The sequence below is a fragment of the Rhineura floridana genome, chromosome 3, assembly GCF_030035675.1.
Source record: "Rhineura floridana isolate rRhiFlo1 chromosome 3, rRhiFlo1.hap2, whole genome shotgun sequence".
NCBI lineage: Eukaryota > Metazoa > Chordata > Lepidosauria > Squamata > Rhineuridae > Rhineura > Rhineura floridana.
The window spans coordinates 206,465,921-206,484,357 of NC_084482.1; the positions used below are offsets into that span (position 1 = coordinate 206,465,921).

General features: G+C 41.8%; 1 protein-coding gene across 6 annotated transcripts; it reads left to right on the forward strand.

Moving 5' to 3' along the window:
- The first annotated feature begins 368 nt into the window (after positions 1 to 368).
- LOC133381291 (zinc finger protein 850-like) lies at positions 369 to 18,187 on the forward strand. 6 transcript variants are annotated; one of them, XM_061620221.1, is made up of 5 exons: positions 369 to 486; positions 2,657 to 2,732; positions 3,019 to 3,088; positions 9,457 to 9,511; positions 13,206 to 18,187. In XM_061620221.1, the coding sequence occupies exon 5, from the start codon at positions 13,886 to 13,888 to the stop codon at positions 16,238 to 16,240; it is 2,355 nt and encodes a 784-aa protein (XP_061476205.1). In that variant the 5' UTR covers positions 369 to 486; positions 2,657 to 2,732; positions 3,019 to 3,088; positions 9,457 to 9,511; positions 13,206 to 13,885; the 3' UTR covers positions 16,241 to 18,187. The 6 variants fall into 6 exon arrangements, with proteins under 6 accessions (XP_061476205.1, XP_061476207.1, XP_061476209.1 ...); XM_061620223.1 differs by lacking the exon at positions 9,457 to 9,511; XM_061620225.1 differs by lacking the exon at positions 2,657 to 2,732 and having other exon boundaries at positions 9,457 to 9,532.
- Positions 18,188 to 18,437: the final 250 nt, after the last annotated feature.

Genomic DNA, 18,437 nt, shown 5'->3' on the forward strand with positions numbered 1-18,437 from the left:
AAAGATGTTCTAAAAGCGAATCTAAAAAGTGTAACATAAGCATCGAGAACTGGGAAGCCTTGGCCCATGCACGTCCCAATTGGAGGTCGGCCATTAAGGTGCTATGGACTTTGAAGAAGCACGAGTACAGGGTGAAAGGGATAAATGAGCTAAGCAGAAGGCACATCAAGCAAATCCTCATCATGACCATTTTCCATCTGGAAACCTATATCCTCACTGTGGGAGGCTGTGTGGATCCAGAACTGGCCTCCACAGCCACTTATGGACCCACTGTTAAAGACCTTTCCCTGGAAGACAATCTTACTCGGCCACAAGTGATCGCCAATGAATGAATGAATGATTGAGGTCCGGTTCCTAGAGAGGCAGGAAGTTTGACAAGTGGAGGCAGCCCATAAGGAATGCCCCCTCCTTCCGAAAAGACAGGGCGGGAAGTCGGTCTCGGGAGAAAACTTTGGCGAGGCTGATGCAAGGACAGGAGAGAGGGAGGTAAATGTGGGGGAAAGAGTCGGAAGATCCTTTTGGGGGTGGGGGGGAAGAGGAGAAATCCTCCCCAACTCCCCTCTCGGAGTTACAGGTTGGGGGTGAGCCATGCAAAGTGGGTGTCAGAGAGCTGCGGGATTTCCATTGCAAGGTCCTCTTTGAATCTACCCCCCCTTTGAAAATCAGTCCTGTCCCTTGGGGGTGAGGAGGGGACGCGCTGGGACAGAGGACCCAGCGGAGGTTGCCTGGGGAAGACAGAGCGCTCTCTCTCGCTCGCTCTCAAAGAAACAAAACGAGCAAAGAGTTCAAGGGACAGAGTTGCTCCCTTTTCTCACAACAGCGGAGAAGTTTATCCCTAGCCTAGAAATGGGGATCTCTTGGGGGACTGCATGTGGCTGTATGGCGTATAAAAATGTTTGGAAAATAGCAGCGTGGTGAGAGATTATACCTCAAATGTTGGGTATGGGCAAACGGGACGGTGTAAAAGCCGGAACGGAACAGGCCAGAACGGGCCCTTTGTAAAATAAATTGATGCCAAAAACACTGGGATGTGTTAGAGACACTTGAGAACAACATTTAGGAACAAAAACCATTCCGATGGGATTTTTATTAATCCTTTAACAACCAAAATGCCCTCCGGAATGGAATGAAACAGCACGGAACGGTGACTTCCCAGCGAGCCAGACCTCCGAAATTCACCAGTCCCACATGACTACATGGGATGCATGCAATAAGACACAAAATTTCCACAAAAACCACGTTCCGATACCCGTTCAGGGCTATGATATGCTTTTACATAAAACAGGCCGGAACTGTGACTTCCCAACAAGCCAGACCTCCCAAATTCACCAGTCCCACATGACTACATGGGATGTGTGCAATAAGACACAAAACTTCCATGAAAACCATGTTCCGATACCCATTCTGGGCTATAATTCTTGGAAGAAACAAATCACCAGGAATAGATAGCATACCAAATTGCTACAAGCTACTGAGACTCAATCTGTTCAAATTTTGACAAATATTTGTCAAGAAATATGGAAAAGCAAACAATGGCCCACAGACTGGAAGCACTCAATATATATCCCACTTCCAAACAAAGGGGATCCCAGAGAATGCAGTAATTATCAAATTGTTGTCTTAATATCCTATACAAGTAAAGTAATGCTCAAGATCATATTGCAAACATACGTTGGATAATGGAATGGACCAAGGAATTTCAGAAGAAAATCACCCTGTGCTTTATAGATTACAGCAAAGCCTTTGACTGTGTAGATCATGAAAAACTATGGAATGCTTTAAAAGAAACGGGGGTGCCACAGCATCTGATTGTCCAGATGCGCAACCTATACTCTGGACAAGGGGCTACTGAAAGGACAGAATATGGAGAAAACTAGTATTCCAGATGAGGCCTGACTAATGCAGAATATAGTGGGACTATTACTTCCCTCGACCTGGAAACTATAGCTCTGTTTATGCAGCCCAAAACCGCGTTTGCCTTTTTTGCCGCAGCATCACACTGCTGGGTCATGTTCGACTTGCGATCCACTACAATTCCAAGGTCCTTCTCACACGCACTACTGCTAAGCCGGGTATTTCCCATCCTGTACCCGTGCATTTTGTTTTTGTGGCCTAAATGCAGAATCTTGCATTTGTCTTTATTGAATTTCATTTTATTAATTTCAGCCCAATTTTATTTATTTATTTATTTAATTTAATTTATATACCGCCCTAAGCCGGCCTGGGCTCCTGCTGGGAGGAAGGGCAGGATATTAATGAAATACATAAATACATAAATGCTTTTTCAAAAGCAGGACAAAAAACAAACAACCCACCAACCGAAAATGTTTGTGATATGAAAAACTGGGATTTCAAGTTACAAAAAGTTCCTGATTGGAACAAAGGAGTATGATTGCCCCAAAACTTTTGCAGATCCAAATAGTGTTGAAAGTGGGATTATGCTCTGATAAAATCATGAGCACAAATCCTCATGAATGAACAATAAAGAGGGCCCAATGTTGCCTGTTTTCAAATAACTTGCCTTCATTCCATTTGCATTTTGATTAGGATGGGGAATGGGGAAGAAAGATACTGTGAATTTCTCAGTCATTTTCCAGTCACAGGTACCATGAATGATAGTTATGGTGATTTGTGTTTTTTTTTAAATATCATAAAGAAGAGTTTCTCATGCTCTGACATCATCTCCTGATTTGAAGAAAAAGAAAAACAGTCTGTCTAGGAGAGATTGACAGGTAGGTCCTTCAAGATACACTGCGGGCCCCTCCAGAGGACCTGTTTATTGAGCATGTTTCCTGATTTGCTTGCACAATAGCAAATGCCGCAATAGCATCATGAGCATAAATGAATGAACCATAAACAGGGGCCCAGTGTTGCCTGTTTTCAAATAACTTGCCTTCAGTCCGTTTGCCTTTTGGTTCGGATCAGGAATGGGGAAGAGGAATGTTGTGAATTTCTCAGTGTTTTTCCAATCACAGGTGCCATTAATAACAGTTATGGTGTCTTTTTTATCTCATGAAGTGCTTCTAATGTGCTGACATCATCTGGCTTGAAGAAAAAGAAAAACAGTCTGTCTGGGAGAGATTGACAGGTAGGTCCTTCAAGACACACTCCAGAGGTCCTGTTTATTGAGCATGTATCCCGATTTGCTTGCACAAATCTTACAGGGACATTAGATGACAAGAACATAGGGACAGCCTGCAGGATCAGGCCAATGGCCCATCTAGTCCAGCATCGTGTTCTCACAGAGGCCAGCCAGATGCCCACGGGAAGCCCGCAAGCGGGACCTGAGTGCAAGAGCACCCTCTTTCCTGCGGTTTCCAGCAACTGGTGTTTGGACTCCAACTATGGAGGCAGAGCGTAGCCATCCCGGCTAGTAACCGTTGATAGTCTTATCCCCTGTGAATTTGTCTAACCCTCTTTTGAAGAAATCCAGGTTGATGGCCATCACTGCCTCTTGTGGGAGCGAATTCCATAGTGTTAACTGTGTGCCCTACAAAGAAGTACTTTGTTTTGTCTGTCCTGGATGTCCATGAATTCTAGTGTTATGTGAGAGGGTGAAAAACTTCTCTCTTTCCACTTTCTCCATGCCATGCATAATTTTATATACCTCTGTCATGTCACCTCTGACTTGCCTTTTCTGTAAACTAAAAAGCTTCAAATGCTGCACCCTTTCTTCATGGGAGCATCACTCCTTCCCCTTGATCGTTCTGGTTGCCCTTTCCTGAACCTTTTCCAAGTCTAGAATATCCTTTTTGAGGTGAGGTGACCAGAACTGTACACAGTATTCCAAATGCAGCTGCACCATAGATTTGTGTAACAGCGTTAGGATGTTGGCAGTCTTATTTTCAATAAATGTAAATGTACTGCCTTCAAGTCGATTCCAACTTATGGAGATCCTATTAATAGGGTTTTCATGAGGCTGAGAGGCAGTGACTGGCCCCAGGTCACACAGTGAGCATATGGGGATTTGAACCGTGGTCTCCCAGGTCATAGTCCAACACCCAATTATCTCAAACATGGAATGATATCCAGTCTTTATTGAACATTCATTCTGACTTGTTTAAGTGGCAGTTCTAGGACAATGAGCATTTATCCTGTGTTCATCCTGATTTGCTTGCAGAGTTTTATACACATTCATTCCTTTCTTATTCCCACATGTTTCTTTGAATTTCCCCATCACTTTCCAAACCGCAAAAATTCTGTGCATTTTTTAAGGTGGATTTGTTGTGCTTGGGCAACAGAGCCTTTTAATCCACTTTAACTGGAGAAATCTAAAGTTTCCAGTATGGTCTTCAATCCCTCCCACAAACTATTGACAGTCTGGAGGAACCTGTAGATTGGGGGGTGGGGGTGGTTATGTATATATTTCCAGTTTATTGCATGTATCTCAGAGGGTGCCTAGGAGCATCAAATGCAATAAAGGCCCAAAGTAAAAAAAAAGAAATATACAAACATAACCTGAATACAATTAAATGGCAAAGCAGATAAAAGCTAATCTATGGTTTTAGGAACATAGGAAACTGACTTATACCAAAGCAGAGCTTTGGGCCATCTAGCTCAGTACTGCCTACTCTGGCAGTGGCTCTCCAGGGTTTCAGGCAGGAGACATTTCCAACCTTACTTGGAGATGCCAAGGGATTGAACCTGTGACCTTCTGCGTGCAAAGCAGATGCTCTCCACTGAGCTGTGACCCTTCCCCAAGACTCCAACAGAGTGGATGAAAACATGCCTTATATTGAAAAGTCAGGCCACCTGGGCACCTGCTAAATAATAATAAAGTCTTTGCATCGTGGCAGAAGAGCATTCCAGAGGAGGCTACTTTGGCCTTTCTCAAGGGACCAAATTCCACAGATTCTGCACAAACAATGGTGAGAAGGATCTAATATATCTATAAAGGGAATGTCCCCCTCTAGGATGCACACCATAATGTGGTGAGGGATTTGAGAGTGTCAGGGAAGTTGAGAGCAATGCCATCAGGAGTGTAGACCAAGAGGCTAGACTCCTAGCAGAGGCACCCAAGGCGGAATGGTCAAAGCTGGGACACCAGATTAAGATGTATCCACCAGATTAAGATGCATCCAGACCTAGAGGAAGCCAATGGTAAACCACCTCTGAATACCTCTTACCAGGAATACCCTATGAACAGAGTATCCAAAATGCAACATGAGATAGTGCTGGAAGATGAGACCCCCCAGGTCAGAAGGCACTCACCCAGCTACTGGGGAAGAACAAAGGACAAGTATGAATAGCGCTGTGACTAATGATGCAGCTGGGTCAAAGCCGAAAGGAAGCCCAGAGGCTGATGCACACAGATGCAAAAGGAGAGTCTGGAGTTGTACGACGCACACAATAGGAACATGGAATGTGAGAAGCATAAACAAAGGAAAGTTAGAAATGGTCAAGCAAGAAATGGAATGTATCAACATTATAATACTTGGCGTGAGTGAGTTAAAATGGACGGGAATGGGACATTTTCAATCAGGCAACTACAAAATATTTTATGCAGGAAATGAGAAATTAAGAAGAAACGGAGTTGCTTTAATAGTGAGAAGTGATGTAGCAAAAGTAATTAGGAGCTATCATGCAAGGTCTGAGTGAGTTATATCAATGAGTTTTAACTGGAAACCTATTAACATATTAATCATCCAAGTCTGCTCCAACGGCAAATGCAGAAGAAGAGGAATTCGAAAGATTTTACGCAGAAGTACAGGAAGAGATTGATCACACACCGAAACAAGATGTGCTGATAATCATGGGAGACTGGAATGCAAAGTAGGGAACAGAGAAGAGCTAGGAATTGTGGGGAAATGGGGCTTAGGAGATAGAAATGAAGCAGGAGAAAGATTTATGGAATTCTGTGAAGGTAATAATTTGTTTCTTTCGAACACATTTTTGAACAACCAGAAAGACAACTGTACACTTGGACATCACCATGGTCAATATAGGAATCAAATTGATTATATAATTGGTAGCAGAAGATGGAGAAGTTCTATACTTTCTGTGAAAACAAGACCAGGAGCAGACTGTGGTACAGATCCTGAACTGGTCATAACGGAAATCAGAGTAAAGCTAAAGAAGACCAACAAAGCAATCATAATGCCAAAATGCAATTTAAATAACATCCCAGATGCATATAAAGATCAAATAAGGAACAGATTTGAGGCTTTCAACTTAATTGACAGAGAACCAGAAGAACTATGGACTGAAGTCAGAGACATTATCAGGGAAAAATGCAGAAAGACAATACTTCTAGTTAAAAAGAAAGACCCCAATGGATGACTGCAGAAACTCTTAAAATGGTTAAAGAGAGAAGGAAAGCAAAAGCAAAAGGAGATAGAAACATGCTCAGAACGCTAAATGCAACAATACAGCGACTAGTACGTAGGGACAAAGAGAACTATTATAATAGTTGTATAGAAATAAAAGAGGACGACAAAAAGGGAAGAACAAGAACCCTATTCCAAAAGATAGAGAAATGTAAGGGAAATTTAAACCAAGATTGGGATGTTGAATAATCAACAGGGGAACACACTGACTGACAGAGATGAAATAAAAGGAAGATGGAAGGAATACACTGAAGAACTCTATAAAATAGATGCCAGGATGACATATTCATTCATGGAGGGACCATATGATGAAGAACCAGAAATTTTAGAATGTGAGGTGAAAGCTGCTCTTAAAATATTTGAAAAAACAAATCACCAGGAACAGATGGCATACCAATAGAGTTGCTACAAGCTACTGAGACTGAATCTGTCCAAATTTTGACAAAAAGTTGTCAACCAATCTGGAAAACTAAACAATAGCCCACAGACTGGAAGCCTTAAATATATAGCCCAATTCCCAAGAAAGGGGATCCCAGAGAATGCAGTAATTATCAAACTATTGCCTTAATATCCCATGCAAGTAAAGTAATGCTCAAGATTCTACAACAAAGGCTCTTACCATATATGGAGTGAGAAATGCCAGACATCCAAGCTGGATTTAGAAAGGGAAGAGGCACCAGAGATCATATTGCAAACATACGTTGGATAATGGAACGGACCAAGGAATTTCAGAAGAAAATCATCCCTGTGCTTTATAGATTACAGCAAAGCCTTTGACTGTGTAGATCATGAAAACTATGGAATGCTTTAAAAGAAAGGCGGTGCCACAGCATCTGATTGTACTGATACGCAACCTATACTCTGGACAGGAGGCTACTGTAAGGCCAGAATATGGCGAAACCAACTGGTTCCCATTCGGAAAGGGTGTGAGACGGGTGTATTTCATCACTCTATTTCTTTAATCTATATGCAGAACATATCATACGGAAAGCAGGATTGGACCAAGATGAAGGAGGTGTCAAAATTGGAGGGAAAATATCAATTTAAGATATGTATATGATACCATGCTACTAGCAGAAACCAGTAATGATTTGAAACAAATGCTGATGAAAGTTAAAGAGGAAAGCACAAAAGCAGGACTACAGTTGAACGTCAAGAAGACTAAAGTAATGACAACAGAAGATTTATGTAACTTTTTGAAGTTGACACTGAGGACATGAACTTATCAAAGACAGAGCTTGGAAAAGTTACTTTTTTGAACTACAACTCCCATCAGCCCCAGCCAGCATGGCCACTGGATTGGGCTGATGGGAGTTGTAGTTCAAAAAAGTAACTTTTCCCAGCTCTGATCAAAGATTATCAATATGTTGGCACAGTCATTAACCAAAATGGAGACAATAGTCAAGAAACCAGAAGAAGGCTAGGACTAGGGAGGGCAGCTGTGAGAGAACTAGAAAAGGGCCTCAAATGCAAAAATATATTATTGAACACCAAAATCAAGATCACTCAAACCATGGTATTCTCGATCTCTGTGTATGGATGTGAAAGTTGGACAGTGAAGAAAGCGGATAAGAGAAAAATCAATTCCTTTGAAATGTGGTGTTGGAGGAGAGCTTTGCGCATACCATGGACTGTGAAAAAGACAAATAACTGGGTGTTAGAACAAATTAAACCAGAACTATCACTAGAAGCTAAAATGATAAAACTGAGGTTATCATACTTTGAACACAAAATAAGAGGACATGATTCACTAGAAAAGACAATAATGCTGGGAAAAACAGAAGGGAGCAGAAAAAGAGGAAGACGAAACAAGAGATGGATTGACTCCATAAAGGAAGCCACAAAGCACAACTTAAAAGTTCTGAACAGGGTGGTTTATAACAGATGCTATTGGAGGTCTCTGATTCATAGGGTCACCATAGGTCGCAGTAGACTCTAAGGTATATAACAACAAAAAGGGAATGTGGCCCTTTACTTTCAATGCTTTCAGGATGCCTCTTGAGAAGCTATTAATAAAGTTCATAAATAAACCATCAAAAAATACCTGAGATCTTGGTGGGACTGGGAGGGGGACCTCATTGGAAGTTTTCAAGGTTTGAGTCAGGCACGCATTAGAGATAGTGGCTCTGAATTCCAAGGTGTTTAAGGCTTTGTCTTGTCATTATCAGCACATTGAATTATAATTATTAATCACTTGGCACATAAGAAGCCTCCAAGTGACTTAAAAAATTTAAGGTCCATAAAGCGTGGGGCTTTATAATTGTTTTGGGGGATGTTTAGAACAGAAGGGCACGGGGGGACATGACAAGTGTGTATAAGATGAAGCACGGAGTGGAGAAGATGGGCAGGGAGAAGTTTCTTCCTATATAATATGTTCATAAGTTTAATGCTACATGATTCTGCATAGGCGCAAGCCTGCTCAGAAGCGTTCACGCATAGTGTGACACTGGGGCGGCGGTGGCAGTGCCCAAGTGCCATGGGGAGGAGAGAGATGGGAGTGCTGGCAACTTGTGAGAGGGAGGGGGAGCATTGGTGAACCATGTGGGGAGGAGTGCTGGCAACCAATGTACACAGGGAGGGAGTGGGAGCACTAGTGATCAATGGGGACGTGGGGGAGCACTGGCAACCAATAGGGGAGTGCACTGGTGATGGTAGGTGGGGTGGTTAACGAAGCGTGTAGTCTATCATAATACTAGAATTCAGGGCCAACCAGTGAAGCTGAATGATAGAAGATTCAGGGTAGAAAAATGAAAGGACTTCACGCAATGCAACTATGGAATTTCCTTCCAGAAGAAGTGATGACGGTCACCTACTTAGATGCCTTTAAAGACAGATTCTTTGCCTCAGCATTTTCCTTATGGGAAGGATTAGACTAATTCATGGAAGGTGAGGCTATCAATGGCTACTGGCAACAATGACCTTGTTATCCCTCCACTGTCGGAGGCACTATGCCTCTGAATATCAGTTGCTGGGAATCGCAAATAAGAAGAGCAGGTTTACACTCAGGTGCTGCTTTTGGGCTTCCTATTGGGGCACCCACCGAGCCACGGTGAAAACCGGATGCTGGACTAGATTGGATCTTTTGGCTGATCCAGCTTCAGGGCTCTTCTTACGTTCTTATCTTCTCTAGTCCCCTTTAGACTGGCATCCAGCCCCCTCATGCTTCCCGGAGCAGCGTGTTGAAGGTAATGAAGCAAGCCTTCTAAGTAAGTGCCATGATCTTGTGGCAGCCAATTCTAATAACTGAAGGATCCATGAACTTTGCAATAAACCGGTAATAACACAAGGTAAATCCGCCTGATCCAGCAGTCAGGCGCTTCTTTAGTTCTCTTTGGCAGTTCTCATTGAATTTGAACTATTATTGAACTATATTACTATTCACTAATAGGCAAAAAACCTTGTGGTTTAAGAACGTACCTATAGCCCACAGATATTTCTATCAAACTTTAAAAAGCAGGGAAATTGGGCAGCTATAGTGAATGCACCAGGGGAGCAGGAGACCTGACCTCCTCCCTGAGATATTGTACTGCCCTACAAACTTGTCAAAATGCAAACACAATTTGGGTTGGTCTGTCACAGTCCAATCCACTTCCTGTGTAGCTTGCAAAAATTTGGTAACATGTGCCTCTGAGCATATGGTGAGTGGTGGCAACACCTGCCATCTCCAAAGATAGAGAATTGCATTTTTGTATGTTTGTTGGTGTTCTTCTTACTTTGCTTCTTTCCTGTGTTACTAATGTTTCTACAGAGAATCTAAACGAGAAAATTTTATTTCCCTCATTATTCATCCTAGAAATCCGTGTCAAATTAATTTTATTAATTTCAAAGCCTTTTTATTGGTCAATGTCATATGATGGTGAAGACAGCCTTTTGTGTTTCAAATTGGAGGTTATGGTCTATTTCTATTTTGGGTGCATTAACAGTTGAATCTGAAACTGCAGTTTGATGTAAAATCAGACTGATTACAATATGTTGCTACTTCAGCAATGACTCTTAGCTGTGGGGAAAAAGAGGATGCATATTTTCAGCCTCCTATGTTTAAACCATTTAAGGCAAGGTGGGCGTGGTCAATTAAAAACAGAGCACACCTAGCATTTTGCTAGAATATATTTCACCTCCCACTGTTTTATCTTGTGCAAATTGAGACACTCCTGAGGTCCACTGGAAACTATTCTGCAGAATAGTGCAATTATTCCACAATTATGTTTGGAGTTTTTTTAGTGCCAATTTTGCTCTACTTCACATATTCACAGAAACAGAAACAAAAGAAAATGATTTCCTATCGGAAACTTCACTAAAATTGCAAAGTAAATCAGACATATTTAAATTGACCATCTGAACTATATCACCTGTCTTTATAATGTTGCTTCCTCCCTGCTAAAACAAGATCAGCACAGAACATGTCTTCTTTCTATTCTTTGGGCTGATTGCAGGTGTTGCCACCACTCGCCATATGCTCAGAGGCACATGTTACCAAAATTGTGTTTGCATTCTGACAAATTTGTAGGGTAGTCCAATATCTCAGAGAGGAGGTCAGGTCTCCTGCTCCCCTGGTACATTCACGATAGTTGCCCAATTTCCCTGCTTTTTAAAGTTTGATAGAAATATCTGTGGGCTATAGGTACGTTCTTAAACCGCAAGGTTTTTTGCCTATTAGTGAATTTCCCTGCTTTTTAATCCTGGAGGTAAGAAATGGGATCCTGTGCAAGTTTGCTGAGAATGGATTTATCATTTGCACGCTTATTGAGTTCAGTGGGATTTACTCCCTTGCAATCATGCTTAGCATAGGTGAAACTGACCACAGGGGATGAGGGGAGGAAACACAGAGGGGAGGACTGGGATGGGAGCAGGCAGGACGGGGAGGAGAGAAGGACAGGTTTGATCATTTGCATGTTTATTGAATTCAGTGCATTTTACTCCCGTGCAGTCATGCTTAGGATAGGTAAAACTGACCAGGGGGGAGAGGGAGGGAGGACTGGAGTAGGCAGGGGAGGAAGAAGAAGGAATATTATTATTATTTTTATTATTTATTAAATTTATATAGGGGAGGGGAGGAGGAAGGTAGAGGAGAGGGGAAGGAGGGAAAAAAGCAAGTCTGATCATTTGCATGCTTATTGAGTTCAATGGGATTTACTCCTATGCAATCATGGTTAGGAGAGGAAAAACTGACCATGGAGGAGGGGGAGGGGAAAGACCATATTGGAGGGGGCAAAGGAAGGGGGAGGACAAGTTTGATCATTTGCATGCTTATAGAGTTCAATGGTATTTACTTCCGTGCAATCATGCTTAAGATAGGTAAAATTGACCATGGGGAAGAGGAAGGGGAAGGGGAAGGAGGGGATTGAAAGAGGTTGGGGATGGGGAGGGAGGGGCAAAGGAAGGGGGAGGGAATAGGAGGGAGGAGAAGGGAGGGTGGGTTTGATTGTTTGCATACTTTTTGAGTTCAATGGGATTTATTTCTGTGCAATCATGTTTGAAAATGGAAATGGACTGCCTTCAAGTCAATCCTGACTTATGTTGACCCTATGAATAGGGTTTTCATGGTAAACGGTATTCAGAGGTGGTTTTACCATTGCCTTCCCCTGAGGCTGAGAGGCAGTGACTGGCCCAAGGTCTCCCAGTGAGCTTCATGGGATTCATGTGGGGATTCGAACCCTGGTTTCCCAGGTCGTAGTCCAACACTGACCTGGGGGATGGGCAGGGAGGGGAGGGGGAGGAGATTGGGTGGGTGGGCACTTGGCAGAATGGAAGCCCCTTTCCTCTACTTATTTATTTATTTATTATTTGATTTATATTCCGCCCTTCCTCCCAGCAGGAGGAAAAAAGGGTTAAAAACATTATTAAAGAAAATGTATTAAAAGCAATTCTAACACAGATGCAGACTGGGATAGGTCTCAACCTAAAAGGCTTGTTAAAAGAGGAAAACCATTCTCAGGGGAATAGGCGTCTCCTCTCAGCACCCTTAACAAACTACATTTCCCAGGATTCTTTGGGAAAGCCATGACTGTCTCAAGTGAAATCAAAGTCTGGTGTGGGTGTGGCCCCCTGATTAGCCAAGCCCAGCAGCTGTGAGGCTTTTAGAACACTGACAGTTGGTTCTTACTGAGCATGCCCAGCGTTATCATTGGCTTCCAGCCAAAATTTCTTAAATTAATTAAAACTCAGCCAGGCATTTTTTAAACTTTGAAACTGCAGAAGATGAAGGTCAAAGTATGGGGCAAAGTCAGTATTAGGATTTCAGGTACTCTGTGAACATGGCTGATATTTAATGAATTTCAACAGATTATGCGAACTCTCAGAGAAAAAAGTCTAAAAGGGCTCTGAGGTTTTTCTCTCTCTTTTTACACTTTGAACTCTTGATTCTCTCCGACTGTTTTGTGTATCGCCATAAAAATCGACAGGGTTGTTAAGCAAGCATTTCTGAGTTCAGGACTGTAAGTTTGGTGAGGTTTTGTTTTGAAATGAGCTTATGGGAAGCATCAGAATGGCATGGGGGGTATTTTCAATTTAACATTGTGGAATGTGAAAAATCCATGCTGGCTATAGTATACAGTCACTCTTGTGGCTGTATAATATATCATGTTAACTTTTTCTTTGAAATGTATTTTTATATTATGTTATGAGATCTGCAACAAATATGAAAGATAAATAAATACCTGCTTTTACTAGACTAGATTCACAGATTGCAGGTGAAATACACACCTTACTGGGGTATTCCCCTTACAGTACAGAACAGTACAGTACAGAGAAAAGCTCTGCAGTGTTAGTGGAGAGAGAAATGGGTGGAAAATGAATAAAGAGAAGCCACCAATTGGGCTTGATCCCTGATACAATCCTTGGTGTTTGATTTGGATTCCTATTTTTTTCCCTCCCATGCAGTGAATGAGCAGGAGAAGGAGAATTACTGAGATCCATCTGCGGTGTCATTAGAAACAAGCAAGTATAACGTGGTGAAATTAATGTTTAAAAATCAAAGGGATTGAAAAGGTATGAGGGAAATAAGTCAGAGATTGAGAGGAAGAAATCCTCTACTCCTTAGGCTGTTGACATCCATGAAGGCCTGATCCAGCAAGAAGACTGCAAAGAAACAGAAGGGGAAAGCATCCAGTATGAGGGGGAAAATATCAAATTTAAATGAGATGCTGCAGAATTCACACAAGGGAAATACCATCTAAATGAATGGAGTGTGGGAAGAGCTTGAGTCACAGTCATGGCCTAATTGAGCATAAAGGAATCGACACGGGGGGAATTAATTTGCATGCATTAAATGCATGAAGTGTGCAACGAGCTTCAGTCATAGCAAAAGCTATTCCACATGAGAATCTACAGAGGAGTGAAACTGTTTTAATGTGTTGAGTAGGGAAAGACCTTCGGTGACAGCGTCAAAAGGCCCACGCAGGGAAGAAGCCTTGTAAACTTATGGAATGTGTAAATAGACTCAGTCATAGCAGACTTTGACTAATCACCATTACAGGGGTCTAGCCACTGAAGTGTGTGCACTGTGGAAAGCATTTCACTCATAGCGATAGTTTTACTGCATATCAAAGAACCCCACAAAGATGAAGGCATATAAATGTAAGGAGTGTGGAAAGAGTTTCAGTCATAGAAATGACCTTACTTCACATCAAAAAATGCACACAAGGATGAAACCATTTAAATGTGTGGAGTGTGGAAGGAGTTTCAGTCGTAGAGACAGCCTTATTGTACATCAAAGAATCCACACAGGGGTGAAGCCATATGAATGTGTGGAGTGTGGAAAGAACTTTATTGACAGGAGTAACCTTACTTCACATCAAAGAACCCATACAGGGGAGAAACCATTTGAATGTATGGAATGTGGAAAGAGCTTCCGCTCTAGTACCCACCTTATTTCACATCAAAGAACCCACACAGGACTGAAGCCATATGAATGTGTGGAGTGTGGAAAGACCTTCAGTCAAAGCGGAAGCCTTAATTTTCATCAAAGAATCCACACAGGGGTGAAACCACATAAATGTATGGAATGTGGAAAGAGCTTCCATTCTAGTGCACACCTTACTTCACATCAAAGAACCCACACAGGGGTGAAACCACATAAATGTATGGAGTGTGGAAAGAGCTTCCGTTCTAGTGCACACTTTAATTTACATCAAAGTATCCATACGGGGGTGAAACCATTTAAATGTTTGGAATGTGGAAAGAGCTTCAGGCTTAGATACAGCCTTACCTCACATGAAAGAACCCACACAGGGGTGAAACTATATGAATGTGTGGAGTGTGGAAAGAGGTTTAGTCAAGGACGAACACTTAATTTGCATCTAAAAACCCACACAAATGTGAAGCCATATGAATGTATGCACTGTGAAAAGAGCTTCAGTAAATATGGACAACTTTTCCATCATGAAATAACCCACACAGGACTGAAGCCATTTAAATGTATGGAGTGTGGAAAGGGTTTCACTGGTAGGGGTGCCCTTATTATACATGAAAGAATCCACACAGGGATGAAGGCATATAAATGTATGGAGTGTGGAAAGAGCTTTAGTCAGAGTAGTGGCCTAATGTCACATCGAAGAATCCATGCAGGGGTGAAACCATATGAATGTGTGGAATGTGGAAAGAGTTTCAGTCGTACCGATCACCTTATTTCACATCAAAGAACACACACAGGGGAGAAACCATTTAAATGTGTGGAGTGTGGAAAGAGTTTCAGTCGTACCGATCACCTTAGTTCACATCAAAGAACCCACACAGGGGTGAAGCCATATGAATGTGTGGAGTGTGGAAAGGGTTTCAGTTGTAGAGGTAACCTTACTGTACATCAAAGAATCCACACAGGGGTGAAGCCATATGAATGTATGGAGTGTGGAAAGAACTTTAGTGACAGGAGTTCCCTTGTTTCACATAAAAGAACCCATACAGGGGAGAAACCATTTAAATGTATGGAATGTGGAAAGAGCTTCAGTCACAGGGGAAGCCTTACTTTACATCTAAGAACCCATACTGGGGATAAACCATTTAAATGTGTGGAGTGTGGAAAGAGCTTCCGTTCTAGAGGAGGCGTTACTTCACATCAAAGAACACACACAGGGGTGAAGCCATATGAATGTCTTGAGTGTGGAAAGGGTTTCTCTCATAGAGTTAGCCTTACTATACATCAAAGTACTCACACAGGAGTGAAACCATTTAAATGTGTCGACTGTGGAAAGACATTCAGTAATAGAGGAGACCTTGCTAGACATCAAAGAATCCACACAGGGGTGAAACCATATGAATGCGTGGAGTGTGGAAAGAGTTTTACTCGAACACATCACCTTACTTCACATCAAAGAACACACACGGGGGATAAACCATTTAAATGTGTGGAGTGTGGAAAGAGCTTTAGTCATACTAATAATCTTAATTTACATCTAAGAATCCATACAGGGGAGAAACCATTTAAATGTATCGAATGTGGAAAGAGCTTCAGTCTGAGAGGATACCTTACGTTACATCTAAGAACCCACACAGGGGTGAAACCATTTAAATGTGTTCAATGTGGAAAGACCTTCAGTCAAAGCTCACATCTTACTTCACATCAAAAAACTCACACAGGGCTGAAACCATATAAATGTATGGAATGTGGAAAGAGCTTTAGTCACGGTAGTGGCCTAACGTCACATCAAAGCATCCATACAGGGGTGAAACCACATAAATGTGTGGAATGTGGAAAGAGTTTCCGTACTAGTGGACACCTTACTATTCATCAGAGAACCCACACAGGAGTAAAGCCACATGAATGTGTCGAGTGTGGAAAGAGTTTCCGTACTAGTGGACACCTTACTATTCATCAGAGAACCCACACAGGAGTAAAGCCATATGAATGTGTCGAGTGTGGAAAGACCTTCAGTCAAAGAGCAAACCTTGCTACACATCAAAAATCCCACACGGGGTGAAATCATATGAGTGTGTGGAAACAGTTTCAGTCATAGTAATACACATACACATTAGTACACATCAATGAACCAACATGGGGATGAAGGCATAGAAATTAATGGAGTGCAGAAAGAGCTTTAGTTAAAGTAGTAGCTTTACCTTACTTCAAAGAATCCATACCAGGGAGAAACCATATAAATGCATGGTTTGTGTGAAGAGCTTCAGGAATAGTGGAAAGCTTATGTGATATCAAAGAACCCACACACAAGACAAACTGTTTAAATGAATGTGAGGCACATGCCCATTTTCATACACTGCATATTTTGTAATGTTAATTATTATCCTAACACATTCATACGTCTGAACTAAAGAGATAAAAAAGCTCTTAATTCCATGAGAAATAACAGGTAGCAAAAATGATCTAACTAGGCCAAGGGAATTGGGCAGTGAAGTCCAACTCTGATGTGAAGGAGCTCTGACCAAAAGCATGATGGAATCTCTCTGCGTCAAGGGTTGCACAGAGACACAGATTTCCCTTCCAGATTTGTGTTGCATTCCTTCAGAGAGGAGAGGCACGTTGGAGCTCAGATTTCGATCTTGTATCTCAAACTGCATTCTGAAATTTACTTTCCTCTTCACAGAATTCATATGAAAGGAGAGGTGAGAATGGGGTGATTTTGTGCTGGGACAGTAAATTTGCTGGTACTCTTAAAAAACACTTTTTTCTCTTTCCGACACTCTGTTAAACAATGGGATTTTCTGTCACACTTAAGGGAAATCCGCTCTTGGGGACATGCCAAAATTATTAATTTGTGGGTTCCTGTAACTTATAGTCTGCATCCATGTCTTTAAAACAATCAGGAAGGCACAATGGGTTAGGAAAATTAGGCGGGAGAGTAGCCCAGGGTGCTTTTGTGGTTGCCCAACCTCTGGCCTGTTCATGAAACTCCATCTAGACATCTCTTGAGGACCTTTTTATGTAGACATGCTGTGCAACTCTAATTTTTAGATCAGCTACTCATTTTTATGATCATGTTTTTATATTTTGTAGTGTATTATATTTTATTGTGTATATTGGTGTACACCATGTTATATTGTATGAATGAATTATGTATGAATTGCCCCACTTACAAAAGAACATTCAGGAGTGTGCACTAATGCTCCCAATCATTTCTTTTCATCTGTGAGTTTACATAGGTGTCCTTAGGGGAGAACAGTCTCATGGGCCAGATGATGACTCTTGTTGGGCCGAATGTGGCCCATGGGCTGGAGTTTTCCTATGCCTCCTGTACTAGGACAGCAGGGAATACAGTATGCATCAATCAGAGGGCTGATAGAGTTAAGGTAGAATTTGGCAATGGAAGCTGTAATTAATTGTAATTTTGTAACTAGGGGTCATTAACATTTTTGGCCCAACGGGCACATTTAATTCTGAGAAAATTCTGGAGTGGCAGTCGCAAAAATTGCTGCTATTGGGGGGTGGCATTGCATAAAATGGTTGTCATTTCTCAAAGAGCTGGGGATCAGGGAGATATAGGCTCTAAAAATCTGTAGGCATATCCCACCATCAGTGGGTAGAAGGCCCCTCTCCTGTACTCAGAATGGGTGGGAGGGTGCATGTCCAGTCCTGGCATCCAGTGAAATGTGGACATGCCTGAGGAGGCTTCTTCAGTGTAGAAGAAGGTGAGCCAGTGCAAACAGGGAGCTGGAAGAGGAAACAGTCTTGCATACATTGTGGGTTTTTGAGGGGCTGTATATTCAGATTTTTCATATGTCCCACACTGGCAACCCATGTAATAGGCATTATACCTGATGTTTTAATACTGTGTTTCCCACTTTATTTTCCCATGTAACTTTACTGTTTCCATATATTTGACTTTCCCCAAGATTCCTCTATCTACCTATCATGTGCTTTTGATTTTCCTTTGATATTTGTAGATGATGTTTTAATCTTTAATAAAATGAAACTCATGGTCTCCTACTGAAATCTTTTCATATTTTCAAACTAATTCTTGCCTTTGCTCATAATCTGGTCACAACCCTCTTGCCCACTGGGGCACATTAAGAACCTCAGCTTCACATATAAGTTTATGGATAGCAGAAATGAGTGGGAGAAACCACATAAATGGAGTCTTTAAAAAACAGAAGCCTTACATCTTCTTCAAGGATTCGGGCAATGCTCTTATCTCTGGCCTCGGAGCAATTTGTTAGTTCCGA

Bases quoted from the DNA above. Each gene is read 5' to 3' on its own strand.
- LOC133381291 (XM_061620221.1), top strand. From the start codon at position 13,886: ATGAAGGCATATAAATGTAAGGAGTGTGGAAAGAGTTTCAGTCATAGA.